Source organism: Suillus bovinus (genome assembly GCF_016758785.1).
Source record: "Suillus bovinus strain UH-Sbo-P2 chromosome Unknown EDB93scaffold_41, whole genome shotgun sequence".
NCBI lineage: Eukaryota > Fungi > Basidiomycota > Agaricomycetes > Boletales > Suillaceae > Suillus > Suillus bovinus.
The window spans coordinates 5,023-25,783 of NW_024542097.1; the positions used below are offsets into that span (position 1 = coordinate 5,023).

Sequence of the window (20,761 nt, forward strand, 5' to 3'; positions counted from 1 at the left end):
GAGCTGGTCTGCATGACCATGGTTCGTTCCCTGGGCGAGGAGTACTCCAATTTTGCGTCGTCTTTGATGCTACTCAAGTCCTTGGACAAGGAGGAACTGAAGGCAGCATTCCTGGCTGAGGAAACCCAAAGGAGGAGACGTCCTGAAGGTTCTGGGACCGATGCAGCGCTGTTTACTGCGTCTGGAGACTGTAGATGCGGCACCTCTGTCACCTGCTGGTACTGCGAGAAGCCTGGTCACTGCACCCACAAGTGCAGGAGTCTTAAAGGTGATAAGGATCGTCGCAAGACCAAAACGATGGTCGAAAAGGTGGAAGGAGCGCTAACAAGGCTTCTGAGGCGTCCCAATCATCGTCCGCAGCGTCTACACCCTCTCCCAACACCGCTGCACCCGCCTCCAACTCGACCACTGCCCAGAACACCTCCCAGAGCGCCCAACAGGTCACGGAATTTGCTGGTAATGCAAGTCTTCGCACTTTTGACCCATCCCATCCACTTTGCCCCTTGCAACTCGATGCACATGCTGACTGGAATGCAGACACAGGTGCTACCTCTCACATGACCCCCCATCGTCACTGGCTGTGCAATTATGCGCCCAAACGCGTCCCCATCAAGCTCGCAGACAACAACATAGTCTATTCAGCTGGCGAGGGCACAGTGGTATTCAGTCCAGTCATTAATGGGAGGCGTGTCGAAGCTGTAGAATTCACTAGAGTCCTTCATGTACCAGATTTGCGAAATAATCTACTATCTGTCCTATATCTAACTCGCAACATGGGGTTCACTGTGCTCATTAATGCATCTAAGATGTCCTTCGAACGCCCCACTGGCACCCCACTGTTTGTAGCCAGCATCAGCAACTCGAATGCTGCATTCCTGGATGGTTCTACTGTTGCATTAACTGAATATGCGTCTGCAGCTGCGACTCTGCCCCTAGACTTCGACCTATGGCACAGGAGGCTCGCTCACCATCACCTAGAAGGTATTAAGACGCTTATAAGGGAGAAGCTCGTCACTGGGATGACCATAGAGTCGAAATCTGCACCAGATCCTATCTGCGAACCATGCCTAGCTGGCAAGATGCACGCAAACCCCTTCCCTCCTTCTGAATGGCGCGCTTCCAGGCCTCTCGAGCTCGTCCACACCGACGTGCACCAAGTCCCTCACCCCAGCTTCTCAGGATTTCGCTATTGGGTGTCCTTCATAGACGACTACTCCAGATTCAGATTCGTCTTGCCCATCAAAGCAAAGTCTGATGTCTTTGAGGCCTTCAAGACATTCAAGGCTTATGCTGAGAATCAGTCAGAGCGAAAAATCAAGATCCTGAGGGACGATAAGGGAGGGGAGTACATGAGCAATGCTTTCTTGCAGTTCACCAACTCCTGCGGCATAGAACGGCAGCACACAGTCCGAGCACGTCCTCAGCAGAATGGTGTTGCAGAGCGAGCCAACAGGCTGCTCTCTGAGCGCATCACCACCATGCTGGATGAAACTGGCCTACCTAAAGCATTCTGGGGCGAGGCTCTAGGTGCCCTAGTGCACGTGTGGAACAGATGCCCCACAAGCGCAGTGAAAAGCGCCACTCCCTACGAACTGTGGCATGGAAGGAAGCCAGATGTCTCCCATCTTCGAGTCTGGGGTTGCACTGCCTATGTGCACGTGCAGAAGGACAAGAGAGAAGGACTCGGATCTCACATGGAGAAATGCATGTTCATTGGGTATCCTCAGGGCTACAAGGGCTGGAAGTTCTACAATACCACTACTAAGAAGACAGTAATATCAGAACGAGCTGATTTCGATGAAAGATATTTCCCCCTCTCGAAGCGCCCTACTGAGCCTTCAATACCAGTCCCTACTGCACCTACACTTGCACCAACTCGCCCTACTGTCCCACCTATTCCACAGACACAAAGGACATTCCCAATACCTGACGATTCAGATGCTGATGATGAATCCAGCTCTGATGAGTATCAGGATCATGGGGGGAGCAATGGTCCTCCAGATGCGCCTCCTGCTGCCCCTGTAGTCCCTAATATTAATCCAGATCCTCCTCACGTCCGAGCCTCGTCTCCAACTCCATCCCCACCACCATCTCCACCTCCTAGACCGCCCTCGCCCATTGGCATTGGAGCCAGACTGCCCAGGCGCAATAGAACCAAGCCTAGAGAGTGGTGGAAGCTATCTCCAGCCCAACTACACTCTGATGTCAATGATGACATTGAGGACGCGGCTGGAAAGAAGGTCATAGGCTGCAAGTGGGTGTTCAAGGTGAAGCGCAATGCAGACGGATCTGTAGAGCGCTACAAAGGCAGATTGGTGGCCAAAGGCTACAATCAACGACCTGGCTTCGACTACCTCGAAATATTTGCGCCCACAGTCAGAATGTCCAGCATAAGAGTCGTCCTAGCCATGGCCGCCATTCACGACCTCCACCTGCGCTCTATAGACATATCTCATGCCTACCTCAATGGGGAGATGGACTGCGACGTCTACATGGAGCAGCCTGAGGGATTTGTTGAAGGAGATGCCAAAGAGATGGTTTGCTTGTTGAAGAAGAGCATATATGGCACCAAGCAAGGAGGCAACAGATGGAACCAGAAAATGCGCTCTGTGCTCGAGTCTTTGGGCTACACTCAGTCCTACTCGGACGCGTCCATCTACATCTATCTAAAGGACAATGTAAGGATCATTCTGCCAGTCTTCGTAGATGACATGACCTTTGCTTCGAAATCTGCTGCTGCCATCGACCGCACCATCAAGGAGCTCTCCCAGCACTTCAAGCTTCGCAATCTCGGTCCCACCACTCAGCTTCTGGGCATCAAGATAGACAGAGACTGGTCTAAACACTCCATCACCATATCTCAACAGCAGTACTGTCTAGACATCCTCGAGCGTTTTGGCATGGCTGATTGCAAGCCCATATCCACTCCCATGCAGCCCAACCTTCGACTCAGTCGCTCCCAGAGCCCCCAGACGCCTGAAGAGGTCCAGCTCATGAAGACCGTCCCATACCTAGCTGCAGTAGGCGCCCTGATGTACCTGGCAACAACAACTCGACCAGACATTGCCCACACTGTTGGTTATCTTGCCAGATTCAACTCGAATCCAGGATTAGCTCACTGGCAAGCTGTCAAGCACCTGCTTCGCTATCTCAGAGGTACTGCCGACTACAAGATCACTTATGCGCCTGATCCATCAAGCACCGAACTGTTCTCAACCTATTCCGATGCTGATCATGGTGGATGCAAGGACACAGGGCGCTCCACTGGTGGATACTTGGTGAAGATTGGCTCTGGAGTCGTCTCGTGGTCTTCTAAGCTACAAAGCATTGTTGCGCTATCTACTACCGAAGCAGAGTACATCTCTGCAGTCTCAGCAGGCAAGGAGATCCGATGGATGCGAAACTTGCTGCAGGAGATGGGATTCTCCACCACTGCACCATCCATACTTAGAATAGACAACCAGAGCGCCATATCTGTTGCCAAACACCCAGAACACCACGGGAGGATGAAGCAACTGGATCTTAGTTGGTATTGGCTCAGAGACGTTGTTCACAAAGAGATAATTGCGCCTATCTTTGTGCCCACAGCTGATCAGCCAGCCGACATCTTGACAAAGTCTTTGAGTCGACCCAAGGTGGAACTATTTTGCAGAATGATGGGACTACACAGATGAGGGGGGAGTTGTTAGAGATTAGAGATGTGTTCAGTCAGGGGGGAGTGTTAGTTGTGTGGTGACTTCACACTAGATAGGTCGAAGACTTCTAAGACTTCGAAGACTTGAAGGACACTTCAAGGACATTACTATATTAGTAGATAACTTCGAGGACTTTGAGGACACTTCAAGGACATTACTATATTAGTAGATAACTTCGAGGACTTCGAGGACTTCGAGGACACTTTGAGGACAGACCTCTAAGACACTTCGGGGACACATACCATACTAGGAATTGTTTATATTTGTTTACATAGACTCGCCCATAGTGCAGAGTTCACAAGTCTTACATGCTTCGTGCATTGACTTTGAACTCTCAGGTACAGTACTTTACTTATTTACACAATAATATCAAGTGCATTGACTTTGAACTCTCAGTTCTTCTAACACAAAGTCCTCAAAGTTATCTACTAATATAGTAATGTCCTTGAAGTGTCCTCAAAGTCCTCGAAGTTATCTACTAATATAGTAATGTCCTTGAAGTGTCCTTCAAGTCTTCGACCTATCTAGTGTGAAGTCACCACACAACTAACATGGACTGCGCTCTTGAATATACTTTACTTGGTTGAGATGTGGTCTCAATAATACAAAGATATTGACCAAAACTCGTAGTTGGTCAATTTGTTACATGTGGTGAGAAGCTGGTCTCAAATGTCACAAGTCTCTATAGTGAGAAACTTATGTAATCTCAAGGGTCCCTGCACTTGTTTCACTTCAAAGGCACTGGCTTTGTAAGCAGAATATCTGACAGACATATTTTCACAAATGGGAGATCTATTATTTTGGCAGAGAATTGGCTCTTCTTATATACATTTTGTGTCGGAAAGTGACCTAGGTTCACAAACAACAAAAAATAAGGAGGACCAATCAAAATATTGGGTCAAACCCTAATAAAGGAATAAAAATAGGGAGCTATGACATCATTGTGGAGCAAAAGATTTTAGAACTTTCCATGAATGAGTCAGAGTGAGTCATTGTGGAGCAGAACATTCTAGAATGATGTCATTTTGGAGTAGAATAATCTAGAGCTTGATGACATAATATCTTTCAACAGAATACCTGAAGGAGTATCTGTGGAGCCTTATGACATCATACCCTGTAGGTATAATTTTATGAAGTATCAGGTGAGTCAAAGCTTCCTAATGAAAAAGTAAAGTAAAGAAACACTACAGAAGACTATGTAGCTAAAAAAATAACACTACTAGCAAAGATACAGTAAATCAAAGTGGGTAAAAAATAATACAGTTGGCAGGATTTGAAACAGTCTCAAAAATAATGCAGTTGGCAGGAATTGAAACATGGTCTTAAAAAATAATGTGGTTGGCGGGAATTGAAATGCAGTCTCAAAATAATGTGGTTGGCAGGATTTGAAATGTGGTCCTTGGTTGTGTCATATCCCATATATCCATGCTTCTCATCCGGACCTCGGACCCTAGATCTGATCTGATCTGATATACAGATCCTCTTCCAATCTGAGATACGATAAGCTTCCTATTCATTTCCTGTTCATATAACGTTAATCACAGCCTATTCCTTTATTCGGTATTCCTTGTTCCTGGTATCTCGGTTATCCTTACTTCCGGCTATGCTTTATGATCCGTTAACCTGTGCTAATTTCCAACTCGCATTTAACTTGTGATAAACTTTTCTTATACTTTGTGCATAGCCTCGGATAGTCTTCTAGTATGTAAACCCTTGTATATGCCCTGTAATACCTCAGTTCGAATATCATCTTAGTTTGTTCTCTTTCTGTCCTCCGGACTCAAGCCTAGCTAAGCTCTTGTCGCATTCCGAGACTTAAGGATTGTATCCTATAAGTCTACATCTCCGACTCTATCTTTGGATAGTCTATACTCTGTTGTTTTCTAGTCCGGACCTGTCCGGATTAGTCTTATGTGTGCTTCTGTTATCCGGATGACCTTCGGATATCATTACGGTACTCATCTGATCCTCCAGACATGTTATATCTCCCTCTCTGAAATAAGGGGCAATACTTGGGAAAGGCGCACAGCATACGAGCTGAGGCCAAAGCCCTATCGGATCCGTTAATACGAGAGCATGACCTTAACAGTTGACTAGTCTGAGGACTAAGCTAACAGACTTTGTCTTTTGAGGGTCACCTAGTAGTCATGTCCATGCATGATTCCCACATCATGCAGGACAACACCAGCTGACATTCTCTGATGCATAGATCCCATATATGATCATGAACACACAATTGTATGTGCAAGACCAGTTGACTGCATCCCACGAACAACCTGTCCGAAACAAATCGTCTGTATCAGAAAAATGTAAGCACTTTGTGACCCCTTCACTTGTAAACTCAGCCCTCGCCTCACCTCCTCCAGGTATTCTTGGTACTTTGTGAGGATGTCCTTCTTCAACACCAGCTGCAATGTGATTGACTGGTGCTCTCAACCTTTTACATGTCTTTAAGCTGCAAGAAGGTTGTTGGGTCACAGTTGTGCAGACAGGTGCCAGAAGTAAAGTCTTTTCGGCCTCAGGGTCAGGTAGAGGTATCAATCCCCCTTCACACAGGCCATGATGAATGTATGTGTTGTGTTCAATAGCTTCAAAGTGTCAAACCTCACGAATAAGATCTACCAGCAGAGGTTTGTTGAGTTGGTCCAATGTTATGGGCTGCAGGATGCACAACCCATCACACATCCAAGCACACGACACTGTGACATATGCACCAAAGCCTCCCTTGTGCAAGTTGACAAGGACACTTGGCAATGTCTTGCCCTGTGCAGAGTGCCCTGTGACAGCAAAGGCTGGCTGTATAGGCAGCTGGTGGTAAGTGATCTGTAGCTTGTATTCAGCACCATCCTCATTGAGCAGTAGGGTGGTAAATGACCATGTCACGGGAACAACAACAGGAAAATAATGGAGTGGCAAATTGCTGAGCTGAACTTTTGATGCAGGGAACTCTACAATTGCACACTTCACATATGTCAGTCCTGAAGGACAGACTGCAGTGTCAAGGTGATGCACAATGCCCCGCAAACCATTCATTATACCCAAATCCATTGAAATGTTTCTCACACAGAGTATGACTGACATGCCAACATACAATGGAAACACACCAGGCAATGCATTTGACGACTTGACATTATTGAAATTCAGACCAAGGAGTTTTTTCTGGTCTTCAAGAGTCAATTCACGGTGAGCACAATGATCTACTGCATTACTAGAGACCAAAACACATGATTCACAGGACACAACAGCTTTTTGTGCATTCAGCATCTCTCAAAGGTTGTTTGTAGACACAATCAGCAGCCGCTGCAAAATTCTGCAGAGTACCCATGTCTACACCCAACAAGTTGTTACATGACTTGATGACCCGACTGTTGAATAACTCCACATCATTGTATGTACATTCTCTTACTCTGAGGGGGCTAACAGCTTGGCCGTATGCAGGATCTGCCTTCATACATTGCTGCTCTGTGAGGGTCACTATAGTGTTGATTGTCTTCCATGCGAGGTGGCCCAGGCGCTTTTGTACCTCGTCATCCATTTGGCCTGCATAACATGATATATGTGTGTATAGAGCACTACCACCAACAGGGGGATATTGAAAGAAATCTCCAGACAAGATGAGTGCAATGCCACCAAACCACAAATCAGGTTGTTCCTTGGCAAATCACAGAGTGTGGTCCACTTGTGCTAATAACTGTAAGCTCAGCAGTGAACTCTTGTCAACCAACAAATACGCTACATTTTTCCACTCTTTACGTAGTTGAGTCTTCTGTTGATTGCTCGCGATGACAGAGTAATCTTCCATAGAGTCTCCCAATGCACAGTTGCCTTTGCCTTTGTTGCTGGTCTTGATTTTGATACCAAGCCCCTTATGAATCATCATCCCATCAATGAGTGCTGCGGCCAATTCCATAGGTGCCAGAAATCGTATGATGTGTCAATAACTGTAATAGTCTATAACCACTTGCACCACTTTCACTACATGTGTCTTCCCTGTGCCACCAGGCCCGGTCATCAACATAGTAAGTTGCTCAGTTGTATCTGCCTGTTTCTCTATGAACCTGTGTATGAAATGTTCAGCAATAATACAAAATGCATGCCATTGTTTCTCATTGAGGTTAAATTCTTCCCCAATCTGTTGGACAACAGCAGCTGGGGACAACTTGTCATGAGGCTCAGGTGCAGATTCAGTGTGTGGAGGGCTTCACCAGGAGGTGGTTTGATGTCAGCAAGTCATTGAGATTGTTTCAGAAGAAGGATTAACTGGTTAATCTTGAACTCCTCTTGGGTGCTGCAACATATTCTAAATGGGTCTACTGGTAGAACATCTACATCGTTGTCTATTCCACATGATAGTGGACTACTATCTTTCTTTGGAGTTCCACCGGTGAGTTGGGCTCATTTACGCAAATGATCTGCAACTTGTTTGTCCTTATATTCATGAACAGCCTCCCAGTGCTTCATGATTGCCAAACTCCATGGCAAAAAGGCATAACTGTCAAAAGCTTGTTGCACAGATACCTGTGGTGGAATAAGAGGTGCTGTGTGGATGAATGGTTTGAAGTGAGCCAGTGCAAACAGAGGCCATTTTTAGGATCCATGCTACATGGGATACTCATGCCAACCACTCTAGGAATATATTCATGTGTTCCTTCACCTCATGCACTGTTTGTATGCTCTAAGAGTTCATGTGTTTGGGAAAGTAGGTGTTCATCTAGGAGCACATGACAGCATAAGACTCCCATATGAGTCTCATGTGTGTTCTTAATATCCTTGCTTTTGGCCTTGGTTTGCAACCAGACACAACGACAGAAATCATAGAAACACATGTCAGCCAGGGAAGACCCACGAAACAGGTAGTGATGTATTTGGTTACATTCTACAATTTGACCATCTTCATTGGTCGCAACATGCATACGAACATCTTCATGCTTCTCATGACCACCTGGATCTTTGGTGATCTCTTCTGGTTCTTCAATGAGCTCATCTTCATCAGAAACATCTTTGGCGACCGACCCTACTGGATGTGGAGATGCATCATGCAATTGCATACTTTCTTGGACATATAAGATCAACAGTGACGAGAGCATTGAGACTGTGACATGTGAAAGGATCCCATCACCAAAGCCACATATATAACAAGCAGCCTGTTGTGCATGGATTTGCTGCTGCCGAGTGAACTGGGACAAGCATTTATGAAGTAATGTTTTGGCAGCAGCGCTGGGAGATTCCCCCACAGTGTTGTTTGGAAGTCGTGCAACAGCACGAGACAGAAGGGACAACATCTCATATGTTTTAGTGTCCATCTTTGTGATATAGTCTGAAATATAAAACATCACAGCTTTCGCACTTTTGCCAGACAGGATGCACCTCAGGTCATGATTGTGGCGACAGAACACAAGAATGTTGGGATTGAAATAGTTGACAGTGCCATCTCTACACTTAAAAATGACAGAGTTTGTGGCAGCCTTGAAAAATGACCTCTCTACTATCTCATGAGGGAACAAGAACTGACATGTATTGTCATTGCCATACTTGTGACAAACTGCTCGACATGTATGCTGCTGCAAGGCCTCACCACATTGTTTCACTTAAGTCATAATTGCAGACTCCCATTCCTTCTCAATGGCAACACTAGCGTCATTGTTTAGGATCTCAATAGGTAGCTGCGGAGGCCACTCCACACAAGGGTCAAACTTGGAATCAATCTCAACCTTGATGTCTGGCAAATGATGGTGAATGATATCTTCAAAGAACTCAAAAAAGTGCTGTTGAAATCCTTCATCCTGAAGTTTCAGATGGAGGTCGGATGGATTGTTTCCTCCTTCCAGCCATATGAGGTAATGTCCATGAAGAGACCCTCTTTCTGTGTATTCAGATGAACCATAAAAAGCTCGGATGCGGCCAAAGAGACCTCCTTTTATAGAGGATTGTTGCTTTTCAAAATCCCACCCCAGAAGATGCTCAAAACAAGTACACCACATGAATTCGAAGAAGTCAGCTGCAGCCACAGGGTCCTGAGCCAGGTGCAATGCACGTTCACATCCACATACCAAACTCAGAAATTGTTGTGAGAGATCAACAGTGTGGTCGCCATACATCACCTGAAACACAGGACTGTGCACCGCACTTGGATTAAAGGTAAAAGAGAGGTGAGGCAAACCAAAATAACTAAAATAGCTCCGTATCTCATTTCGCACATAAATCTTCAATGCATGTGAGCCAGGAATGCAAGCTGAGACTGTGTTTACCTGCTGCAATAAAGCTATAGCACCTTTCTCCTGAACAGACAGCTCACACACCTTGTGTTTGTGCTCCAATTTGATGGCTAAGCTCTCTAGAACAGCAGCAGACACTTCAGTCAGTTTGCATCCCACCGAGTTGAAACTTGATTTGCGAACTGTGAAAAAGGTATGTACTGAGCCTGTTGTTCAAAAGAAAGTGAGGTTTCCCTTTCCTTGTCCTCAAAACCTCCTATGCTGTATGGAAAAAGAGTGGGAAACATTCCTGGCAAAAGATCTGGGTTTTTGTACTCAGGGATTGTGTCGCACCTTGATGAACAACTAAATCAGGTTGTTGACCAGATTTTGAGTGTAAGTTTCGAAGTGCGGCTGCAGTGCAAGCTCGCCCACTGATTTTCTCACATTCAGGATCAAATACACCCATCTTTTCCAGCATGACAACTGGCAATTGAGACACAACATGCATTTCTTCCCTATTGACAGATGAGTGAGTCTCTCCTAGCATATCAGCAGGATGATTAGAAAAACCTGCAGTCTCTTCCTCAAACACCTTCCGCACATCCAGATCATGGTCCTTGATTATGCCATCTGACAGTCCTGGCAACAGATCGTCCTCAGGGTACATCAATGCAATGGTGGAGTCCAAACTTATCACAGAATATAACCAATTATGGTGCTTCAACCACACCAAGAATCCCCATATTTTGCTGTGATAGACATGGAAAACAGTGCCAAGAACATTAGGATCAAATCTCCTAGGACCTACAAAGACCACACTAAGAAGGCCATTGATATCAGCAGGAGTGCAAGGCAAGACAGATGCAGTGGAAACAACATTCATCTCATGAGCACACATGTTGCCATGAAAAGTCTTCAGCTGTGCAGGATCAGAAGATTGGAACAGTCATGTCACATGAGCAGTGACACAGTACACAGCACAGATTTTCTCCTCAATCCAGGTCAGATCTTGAAACTGGATGGGAAGGTCACCACAGTACAAGTGGTTTCAAAGGGCAAGACAAGGTACCTTATCATGTTTGTGCAATGTTGCTTGACACGAGCTGCAGATGTTCAAGCTGACAGAGTCGTGTTCTATGGATATGACACCCTACATGGTCTAACATCAGGCCATCAATAAGCAGGCTACCAAATGTGAAACGAGGAGACAAAGTTTGTACAATACATTTCTGAATGATGAAATGATCAGTCACACAGAGAGGATTGAGATGAAGTTCACAGGCTTGAGAATCACCAATAACAAACAGCCGACAATCTCTCTGGTACTGAGCACAGACAGCGCAAACAGGGGGGACAGTCCACTGTGATGCTCTCAAATATGCATCCTGGCACTGAGCCACAGTATGTTTAGGAATGAGGACTGGCCATTGGTTTTGGCATTCAATGGTCTGCTCGACTGCAGCTGACACGTGTGTCGCTTTTCATTCACGACGGATAAGCTTGAGGTGCTCGGTCAGCATCAACAGATCAGAAGTCAATGCTTGAACCACAGGGGACCCATATTCAAATTCCAATATACAGCAGATTAAATCTGAAGTGCACACTGGAAATATATTGATGAACAGACTGTATGCAAGCCAGATGTCAGATAAGCTAGGAGAGCCTACAAGTTGCAGGTATAACACACGAGCGCGGATGTGGCAGACCAAGCCATTGGAGGTTTTGGAATGTGAGCAGCTATGCACCACAGGACAATGGGGCAAAGGCGATCTGCAGATATAGTCACATAGCAAGGCAAGCGAGATATTGCATAGACAGTGAACTAGATGGTCAGTAGACAACAACGTCGAAGGAAGCACACTATCACCGACACAATGATAGGCATATGTAGGAGGAGCTGGCCGATGAAGCACTGCAGCCACCTCTGCTCCATAAATATTTTGAAAGAAGGCAGAGAGCAGCAGGAGAAAATGACGATCACATTCAACCGGAAGGTTCACTGACACAAATTCTGTCAATAGATTGGGTATAGACTTGTTGATGAGAGTGGCACGCAGTTCAAGGAAATGGTGGGTAATGGTGGCAACGAAGTTGGATTTGGTGCAACAGATGACACACAAACCTGGAACATGTGAGATACTGTCAGATAAAGTAGAGGAAAGTACAGTGTCCAAGTGAAATTTGATTGTCTCCTCAGAACAAAAAAGCCAAGGGGGATATTGTACCAACATGTCAGCAAACGAAACAGATTGGCGAGAAGCAAGGGAGGGTTTACGCATGATGGAACAGTGGTGATAACCTGCACTCTCGAAAACACCAAGTGACAGCAAGAGAGTCACATCAGAGGACATGACAACAATGTGGACACGTCAAACAATAGACATCCTGTGAACGGTGTTCTACACACCAAGCAGGCGCAGTGATGGGACACAAGAGACTTCAGCAGCCAGGCACAGAAGGACTGAGCAGTTGCAAAAACAGCAGGATGATATTGGGGATAATAAAGTGCATCGTAATATTTGGGGTAATCACAAATAGCATGAACCGTTGGGGGAGGACAAATGGCCTCATCCACAACATGAGTGACGCACAAGGGCGCCTTGTTCAAAAATGCCCTAGAAAACAGAAAGTGAAAGGGTGATCAACAGGCAGGAGTATTGACTTACATGGGTGTGACGAGACATAGAGAGCACAGAGGGAGAGAGCTTTTAAACCCAAGGGCAAAGGTCTCAGATGACATAAAAATATGACCACACTGGGTGCGCAGGGCGAAGATGACACAGACGGATGACATGAATGCAAGCTGACATAATGTTTCCCACAGGATTTTTTGTAAAGAAAAATATATTTCTTGCCAACAGAACCCAGACTTGTAGTCGGGAAAGGACTTGAGATGTGTTTTTTGCGTGAGCTATGGGGCATTTTGCAACTCTACCATTTTGAAACTCTGGCCCAATGATAGTATGGGTCATTGTGGCCCTGTGGGATACTTCGCGCAAGTGGATGCGTTGGTATGCGGAAAGTGCATAGCTGCGTCAGGAGTGTTCTTCCCAATTGTCATATGCTACAATATAACCCAACCATCGTCATTGACAGAAAGGATCTTCAAATCCCCGCGCTTGAAAGCAAGTATCGACGACTATTTCATAGTTCATCATCTCGTAGCGCCTCTAGCGCTCTCAGAACCCCACGCGCTATATCCTCGCTCTTCTTCTCCAACGCTTTACCCCTTCCCCTTCCCTCACCTTGACCTCGTCCATGCCCTCGATTCACATCTGGATTCGTATCCACAGCCACAATATCGCCCTCGTCACTGAGTTCTTCCTCGAGATCATCATACAGCGCCAAAAAGTCTCGCACGTCTGTGATGAGCGTTTCGATAAGGACGTCGCCAAATATCAGTGATCGGTTGGTAGACAGCACTCGTATTTCGCGCGGAGCTGTGGGTGTGCAGAGGAGACCGAGAAGGACAGCGGTGTAACCTGCTAGGAAAGTGAGTTCTGGAGATGGAGGTATGTTGGATGTGGTCGATGTGGATAGGGCGGAAGTAGCTTTAAGTTCAGGGGATGTGGATGGGTAGCTATGGCTTGCAGAGGGAGAATTTTGCTTCTGACGTGTAGATGGTGACTTTCGACGGCCTACGGTTGGTTTACATTCGTGGCCAGACATGATTTTTGCTTTACGCGATGGATAACCAGTCGACACAGATACGGGACTGCCAAATGCCTGATATACAGACACCAAGCACGAGAGTAACGGTACCTGTGAAGATGGAGGACATGAACAGATATGCGAGCAGCTGCGACTGGAAGAGCAGGTGCGATTGAGGACTATGCGAAAAGAAGAAAAGTGTTGTCGACACAAATTCAGCAGCCGGAGAGAAAGAAACACTTACGAATGCGTCCCACCCCCTCACTCACTCCTCTACCTTCGATGCCCCCAGACGCCCAGTTCAGAAGCAACCCAAGCGCCAGGCAAAGCAAGTCGAAAGACTCGACACGTGTGAGGGTATATGGAGGAACTGATGTAGCCTTGCTTTTCCCTTTACCTATGCCATTTCCTTCGCTCAGTGCGCTGGCATCTCTACTCGGCGCACTGTTTTTATGCAATGTACCCTGTTTCCCGAGTCTACTTGACGCATTGCTTTTACGCGCAAGTTTGGACGGTGAGGGAACAGGAGGCGGTGTCCGTTTTCGAGGGGAACGCGTAGATGCATGCCAGGAGCCGGATAAAGGTGGGGAAGAAGCATCGATATCCTCTAGCTCCTGCGGTCTTACCGCATGTTGTTCATCCCCCCGTGTCGCTTCGTCATCCCGTCCTCCTTTGATCCAATCAGCACTAAGACTCCCAACCCATCCAGCTTGTGCACGTAACACCACGCGGGTAATCAAGGATAGGGCTGTGTCGCTTGGTATCCAAGAATCACCATGAGTGTCGGAATATGTTAGGGACGAAGGAGAGTATGAAGATAAAGGATAGGAATGAGATGATGTGGAGGACGGAAGAAGCGTAAGGATACGGAGGGTCGAGAATAGGGTTTTGCGTGCTGTTGAAAGAGCATGAGTTTCTCGCTCATCCCTATTGATAGTCACGGGGAGGGTGGGCAAGTATATGAGCAATGTGGGATAATGGTTTGGAGAAGAGTAGGAAGCAGAAAATTGGAGTGAAGGACCAAAAACCGAAAACATACCAAGCTCACCCTGACCCTCCTCTGTGTCCTCTTCCTTATTCATTGTATCCGAATCTCGTACACAATCTTGCACGAGAATTTCAGTAGCCACACATAGCTCCACAAGTTCGTCTGTAAGTACCGGGTCCGCCAGCGCACGGTGAATTTCTGATTGTTCTCTAGTCCCATGTGAACCGTCACTTGCGACACCAGAAAGCGATGAAACATGACCCATCCACTCTTTCAAGAGGTAGGCATCTACGAGGCGGAGACATGCGTGGATGTGAGCAAGGGAGGGACTAGCGATATCTATTGGAGGGTTTGAGGGTTTATGTGTTTCTTTTCCTTTCCCATTTCTTGTTGCATTCCTATTTTCCCCTGATCCTATATCCGAGCCCCCCGTATCAGGGAATAGCTCCAGACCCCTCTCCCAAGCACTGACACGTGGAGGTACAAGCAGAAGCTCTGCACGGAGCGAGTTGAGGATTGATGGAAGGGTCTGCAATGCAGGCGGAAGAAGGGAAGCCGGCAAGGACGAGAGTGTAGTGCTGAGCATGGCACGGGTGGAGAGCTATGATATTTATGACAAATCCAATAGAACAATCAAACGTTCGTAGCAATAGAGGCATAGCACGGGTCGAGTGTAAGTGGGATGAAAAGTAATGAATGAGGGAATCATATTGAAAGGAGAGACAGCACAACGTACCAGACGTGTATCCTTCATCACTCCTGATTTCGCAATCACGTCTGCAAGGGCTTTGAGCTGCCAAGCCGATTCAATGTCACAAAATCGCCAGAAAATGAACAAGACAAATTATTACATCATTCTTGACAGCCGCCACGAAACTTACTTACCGGCGCCACGTCCGTCCTGATGATGCCTGATGCTCTCAGCCCTATTGTATCTACCCCTGACAGGGCAAGTGCAAGGATGTCTTTCTTTAGACCTGGATGGTTGTCAGCGGGTGGTCATGATTATGGACACCAAGACAATTTTTGTCGGAGAAGTTCGTTATTTTATAGGACATACCCTGATTGAGCCCATCACCCTTCGTGTCTGAGGAGGGAGTGAGGGAGCGCAGAATATCGAGGAGGGTGGGGACGAGTTCGGGTTTATGAGCGAGCTCGGAAAGGGTTTGGATGTCCCGGGTGGAAAGGAACGCAAAGAAAGAGAGGGTAGCGTCAAGAATCTACAAAATGTTGAGTTCATGTTTCGTAGCAAATAACGTCGAAAGGGTCAACATGCTTGAGATAAAGAAACGAACACACCTTATCTGGACCGTCTCCGCGGGCTTTGAGGAATACATCCCAAGTGCGAGCATAAAAGTCAGATGTTTTCGCACGGCGGTTGAATTCGGGGTCACATAATTTAGTGACGATTTCCAAGACACTGATCACATGGAAGATAAGCTTAATTGAGTTCGTTACTAGAGCGCACCAGTACGCACCTAGCTCTGCGGAGTGCAATAGCACAACCACTATCTATGCCTTCAAATAGATACCCTACCTCGTCAAGGAATCGTCTACTTTGACCCTTGCTCCGTAACTCCGTGATACTCTTGAGATCATTCATCATACCATTCGCGAGTACCCGTGAACCCACGCTAGAGGTCCTCTTCAGTGTCCGAGTATCATTGTCGAAAGGACATGGATCGTCCTCGGAGTTGTCCACACCCCACCGAGACCGCAAGTCAGCATAAGATTCACGTGTGTCATCTGGGTCTGCGAGATCAGCTGCCGGAAGTGCAATACGGTACGAACGTGATGCGCCAGCATACGTCCGTGTGTGCTTTGTGAGTAATGGTTTGCTCTGTGTTGGGGAAGGTGAACACGAGGAAGCTATCTTTGGTGGAGAAGAATGGACAGGAAGTGCGTTAGACGATGCTAGAGGATGTGATATTAACGTCATCAAAGTCAGTAGAGTGATTAAGACACACGGGTGGATGAGCAGACATTGTGACCAGCATTATGATCAACGGACGACTCCGTGCGTGAGCGTGACAGCATACGTTTCACCACTCCGAGCGACCTTCCAGGTGAGTTCGGCGTCCGATGGGGAGAAGCGGAGAACAACGTGCTCAAATCCCGAGCTGGCTTGGTCGGCGTACGAATTTTTGACGGCGTACTCGAAATTGAGCCAACATCAGGCATCGTCGTACTTCTTCGGATAGGACTAGTTATTTTAGGTGGTGATAAATGCGCACTGGACGGCGGCTGCACGATCTCAACCTCGATTCTGGGTCGTTTCCGCGGTGGCGAAAGCACGGCCTCTACATCTGGTGAGTCTGGTCGTGCACGGCGTGAGTTCTTACGTCCGTATGTTCTTTGCATGGTCGCTGTGATTGCGTTAGAAGATGGTTGTGGACCGTGGTAGACACTGGAGGAGCTCTTGTCGGAATTCGGCCGGGTACATCGGCGCGCACAATGCACATGCACGTGACCCTCTCAAACCTTGATTTCTGTCCAAGACCACCTCGACCGCAATGGAAAGCCTTCAAGCACGCATCGACTCCTTTCTTAAATCCAAACGCGTCAAAAGGAGTTCGAAGCCAAACTCTACTTCTGCAACCGTGAAATGGCCCCATCCTCTCTCTTTCAATGCCAACCCACACACCCTTGCCGAAGCAGGTTTCTACTGGGTACCAAGCTGGGAGGACAGGGATAGCGTCGCTTGCTTTCTGTGTCACAAAGAGCTGAGCGACTGGGACGAGAACGATAACCCTTTCCTGATTCATTGGCAGAAGTGTGGCAGTACTTGTGCATGGGCAATAGTCCGGTGCGGACTCAGTGAGGATATTGCAGAGGATGGAAGGTGGGTTCACGCGTATTCTCAGCATAAGAGATATTTATGAGAACACTAGCTTTGTATTCTTGAACAAGAAACGCTTGCCAACGAGTAAGGCGATGGAGAAGGCACGTCTTCAGACATTCGGCGAAGATTTGTGGCCTCATGACGGGCAAGATGACCACGGCGCTAGCTCAAAGAAGGTGTGGCCCCACGCTCATTTACGTCGTCCTCTAATCTTATTTCTTATCTTTAGATGGCTCAGGGAGGGTTTGTGTATACCCCCCAAACAAAGGGTGATGATACCGTGACTTGCTTGTATTGCAACCTCTCACTGGGTGGCTGGGATGTTGACGATGATCCAATGTGGGTACATGAAGTTCTTTCCCTGAGACGCAAGGTGACCCATCCACGGCAGGGGGGAGCATAAGAAGCGCGACATCAAATCCGGCACGCGATGCCCGTTTTTCACTGTATCGGGTAGCAAACCCCGCACTGTTTCACGAACACGTGCGAAGAAAGGAGTGGTTGATGTTCCACCCCATCCAAAACCTGAACAATCCGACTCGGGTGATGAACTCGCAAAGGCAGAGATTATCGAGGAGGTGCAAGCACCCAAAACAAGACGAAAGGGACGCGCTGTTTCTACGTCTAAGCCACCGGTCAAGACTAAAGCAACTAAAAAGAAGGCCCCGATGAGATTGTCCAAGTCAACACTAGCAAACCCATCTGAGGCTGAGGTGGTAGCCTCAGAATCTGAGACGGACCCTATCATATCGGAAATAGAAAGTGTTCCATCAGAAGCAAAGGTCGACACGCCTGCGAGAGCGGATGATACTCCTGTACAACAAGTATGCATTAAGGACGATCTTTATGACGAAAAATACCCGAGCGATGTAGAGGTGGACGACCTTAGAAACACGCCTCGTCCTCCCCCGCGACCCGCGACCCCTCATGACAATGACGCACCGATGGTTGTTGATGAGACACCACAACCAAACGACCCACCCCTTTCCAGTCCACCCCACCCTCCGACATCACTTCCACCTTCTCAATCGCCGGAACTCGTAGTCATTCCTTCTCTCCAACCAGAAACGCTTACTCCTGAAGAGCGATGTCTTACTGTCGAGCAATGGATAAGACGAGAGATCGAAAATAGCTATGAGCAACTCATGCAGGACGGGAAGAAGCAAATATCATTATTCGCAGAAAGGGCAAGAGAAGTCCGGCAGTTGATTGAAACACTATGATTGAGTTGCGTTACCACGTCCACAGGATAGCTTTCTGGGTTGCCCATTATTTATCGAAGTATGTTTACCCCAAGTCTGCAGTGAAAACAGACGCCGCGACAGAAGTCCCGACAGCGTTGAAAAGCGTGTAACATATCCTAGAGCAATGAATCCTATAGTACATCGACCTGATAAAGCTCGAGAGCCTCTGTTTTGTACGTGTCCCGTTCAAGGACTTGAATTTTTGCCTAATTTAGAATTTTTAGATTTGCCATTGAATATTGAGGACCCTATTGGGCGCTCGAGCACATGAAAGTTCAACTAAAAGGCTAAGTCTACAAGCAGGGGTCGTTAGAAGCAACTGTATTTGGTTGGACTATTGATTTTCATTTCAGGCACTCCAACGAATCAACTCGAAACAAAGAGCGTGCATTGACAATATGTTGCTAATAGGGAACCTCTGAAGCCCGAGTAAAACTATGACAAACTGATAACGATCGCGTCCAAAGCTAGCGCTCATCCCTCCATCACAAGCGCGCTTCCATGCCTTCATAGTTCAGAGGAAGATATTGATGGGCGTGCAGCCAATGTTGACGAGGCCGTTCTACGGAACGTTAAGAGGTATGATATAGACGACCAAGGCTGAATACGTACGTATGACTCGTTACTGCAGCAGACGGGCTGCTGGAAACAGGTTGCACCGTCACCAGTACCAATCACGTTGATTGGGCTGCAGCCGAGACCGACGTCGCCGAAGATATCAGCGAAGATAGGGATCCCCCCAGATATCGTCGCGTTCTTGTTGTAATCGTCGACCTAGTGTCGACATAAATAAAAGTTACAGAGACGGTGCGCTATATGTATTTAACTCACCGGCTGAGTCGACTGACAACATTGAATGGTGCCGGTGTTGCACTGGCCGCTGGAGTCGCGCAGAGCGAGGGGCGTGGCGATAGCCAGAACAGCAAGGGATGTGATGGACAGGATACGAACAAACATTTTTATGAGACTGAAGTTTTGTTTTTGAAAGAGTGTTGAAGTTGGTTGATCTGGGGGCGACTTGAACTGAAGAATAATCGAGCAAACCTGCCAGACTTTATACCTGCGGGGAGCCCTTGTGACTTCGGGATATCATCACAGTCACCGAGCCCCGCCGTGTCGGCATGCACTCGCCCCGATGGTGTATAAATCCTGATCGGTCATCACGTGAGGTAGCAGTGCTGCCCGTGTATCTTCTTTGATGATTCTAGTCAGTTTTGGCATTCCCTTCTCTGCTCCACGGCATTGAAAGAAACCCGAGGGGCGGTCTCTGCGACGCAAGACCCAAATATTGCGCTTACATACTTACTCTGACCTCACCGAAGTAGCGGTCAACTGGCTGAGCTCCACATTGGACGCAGGATTCTCATATCCGGAGGAGCGGACAGGTCCAAGGACGTTATGTGCGGTAACTGCGGGTTGAAGTTTATGATAACGCGTGACTTGGGCTTCTTGCCCAAGTCTGTACTCTGAACGTACGATTATCATTTGTGCGACTCCACTTTACTAATTTTGTTCTAAGCGTCTGACAACGACTGGCCCACAATGTAACCTTGACATGGGATGTCCCCACATCTGTCTTTTGCGCATTTCTACTTGCGAAGCTATTCAGAATCTTCTGCAAGACTCGAGACATATACCTCACGTTCGTCAGCCCAGCGCCACCAGGTTGTTTAAATGCCATTTTCTTTCCGCATACATTGTGGCGCCTTCTCTACTCAATACTTCAGTGCCTCTTGTTAAGCGCACCGCAAATTTATGGATTACTATAATGATTATTCTTTTTGACTTCGTGCGTGTCCTGCACACAGGCACACTTCCAACGCGCTTATGAGTTGACTGCCAGTGCCACAGTCGAAGACCACGAACTTAATCCCTCTTTCGAAGGTAATCTATCCATTCTCTGGTGAGTTTTTGACACCTCGATGCGTTATCTATATCAAGATTGCTTTGCAGTCAACCCGTCCTTACCAAGAGATGGAGAACATTGATACAACATTGATACAGCAGGATGAGGTGCACTGCCACCAACTTCCCTGACGAAGCCTACAGTTCAAGAATGCCTCAAAGATGGATGTTGTAGAGAGTGAGGAGATAACTTGAATTTTTCAAACAACGTTAACATGACTCCGGTGATGCTTTGAAAT

At 47.1% G+C, this 20,761-nt stretch overlaps 7 protein-coding genes across 7 annotated transcripts; 1 reads left to right on the top strand and 6 right to left on the bottom strand.

Moving 5' to 3' along the window:
* Positions 1-7,053: 7,053 nt before the first annotated feature.
* Positions 7,054-7,329, bottom strand: EDB93DRAFT_1040616 (uncharacterized protein; the record flags this gene model as incomplete). The annotated part of the gene is made up of 1 exon (XM_041444553.1): positions 7,054-7,329. A coding segment is annotated over one exon (276 nt), but the record flags the coding sequence as incomplete, so codon positions are not given.
* A 1,633-nt stretch (positions 7,330-8,962) lies between these two features.
* On the bottom strand, positions 8,963-9,283 carry EDB93DRAFT_1042606 (uncharacterized protein; the record flags this gene model as incomplete). Its single annotated transcript, XM_041444578.1, has 1 exon — positions 8,963-9,283. A coding segment is annotated over one exon (321 nt), but the record flags the coding sequence as incomplete, so codon positions are not given.
* A 282-nt stretch (positions 9,284-9,565) lies between these two features.
* Positions 9,566-10,111, bottom strand: EDB93DRAFT_1042447 (uncharacterized protein; the record flags this gene model as incomplete). The annotated part of the gene is made up of 1 exon (XM_041444577.1): positions 9,566-10,111. A coding segment is annotated over one exon (546 nt), but the record flags the coding sequence as incomplete, so codon positions are not given.
* Positions 10,112-12,950: 2,839 nt separating this feature from the next.
* EDB93DRAFT_576153 (uncharacterized protein) lies at positions 12,951-15,393 on the bottom strand. The gene is made up of 4 exons (XM_041456753.1): positions 15,268-15,393; positions 14,592-15,132; positions 13,788-14,438; positions 12,951-13,722 (listed from the first exon to the last, which is right to left on the bottom strand). Exons 1-4 carry the CDS (start codon positions 15,283-15,285, stop codon positions 13,037-13,039), a joined length of 1,896 nt encoding a protein of 631 aa, XP_041306107.1. The 5' UTR covers positions 15,286-15,393; the 3' UTR covers positions 12,951-13,036.
* Positions 15,394-15,613: 220 nt separating this feature from the next.
* Positions 15,614-17,008, bottom strand: EDB93DRAFT_575860 (uncharacterized protein). Its single transcript, XM_041456752.1, has 3 exons — positions 16,499-17,008; positions 16,010-16,445; positions 15,614-15,951 (listed from the first exon to the last, which is right to left on the bottom strand). Exons 1-3 carry the CDS (start codon positions 16,890-16,892, stop codon positions 15,768-15,770), a joined length of 1,014 nt encoding a protein of 337 aa, XP_041306108.1. The 5' UTR covers positions 16,893-17,008; the 3' UTR covers positions 15,614-15,767.
* A 36-nt stretch (positions 17,009-17,044) lies between these two features.
* Positions 17,045-17,776, top strand: EDB93DRAFT_1088157 (uncharacterized protein; the record flags this gene model as incomplete). The annotated part of the gene is made up of 3 exons (XM_041446109.1): positions 17,045-17,373; positions 17,423-17,549; positions 17,603-17,776. The coding sequence occupies 3 exons, from the start codon at positions 17,045-17,047 to the stop codon at positions 17,774-17,776; spliced, it is 630 nt and encodes a 209-aa protein (XP_041306109.1).
* A 1,355-nt stretch (positions 17,777-19,131) lies between these two features.
* Positions 19,132-19,574, bottom strand: EDB93DRAFT_1088169 (fungal hydrophobin; the record flags this gene model as incomplete). The annotated part of the gene is made up of 3 exons (XM_041446110.1): positions 19,132-19,179; positions 19,230-19,391; positions 19,449-19,574. The coding sequence occupies 3 exons, from the start codon at positions 19,572-19,574 to the stop codon at positions 19,132-19,134; spliced, it is 336 nt and encodes a 111-aa protein (XP_041306110.1).
* Between the last annotated feature and the right edge of the window lie 1,187 nt (positions 19,575-20,761).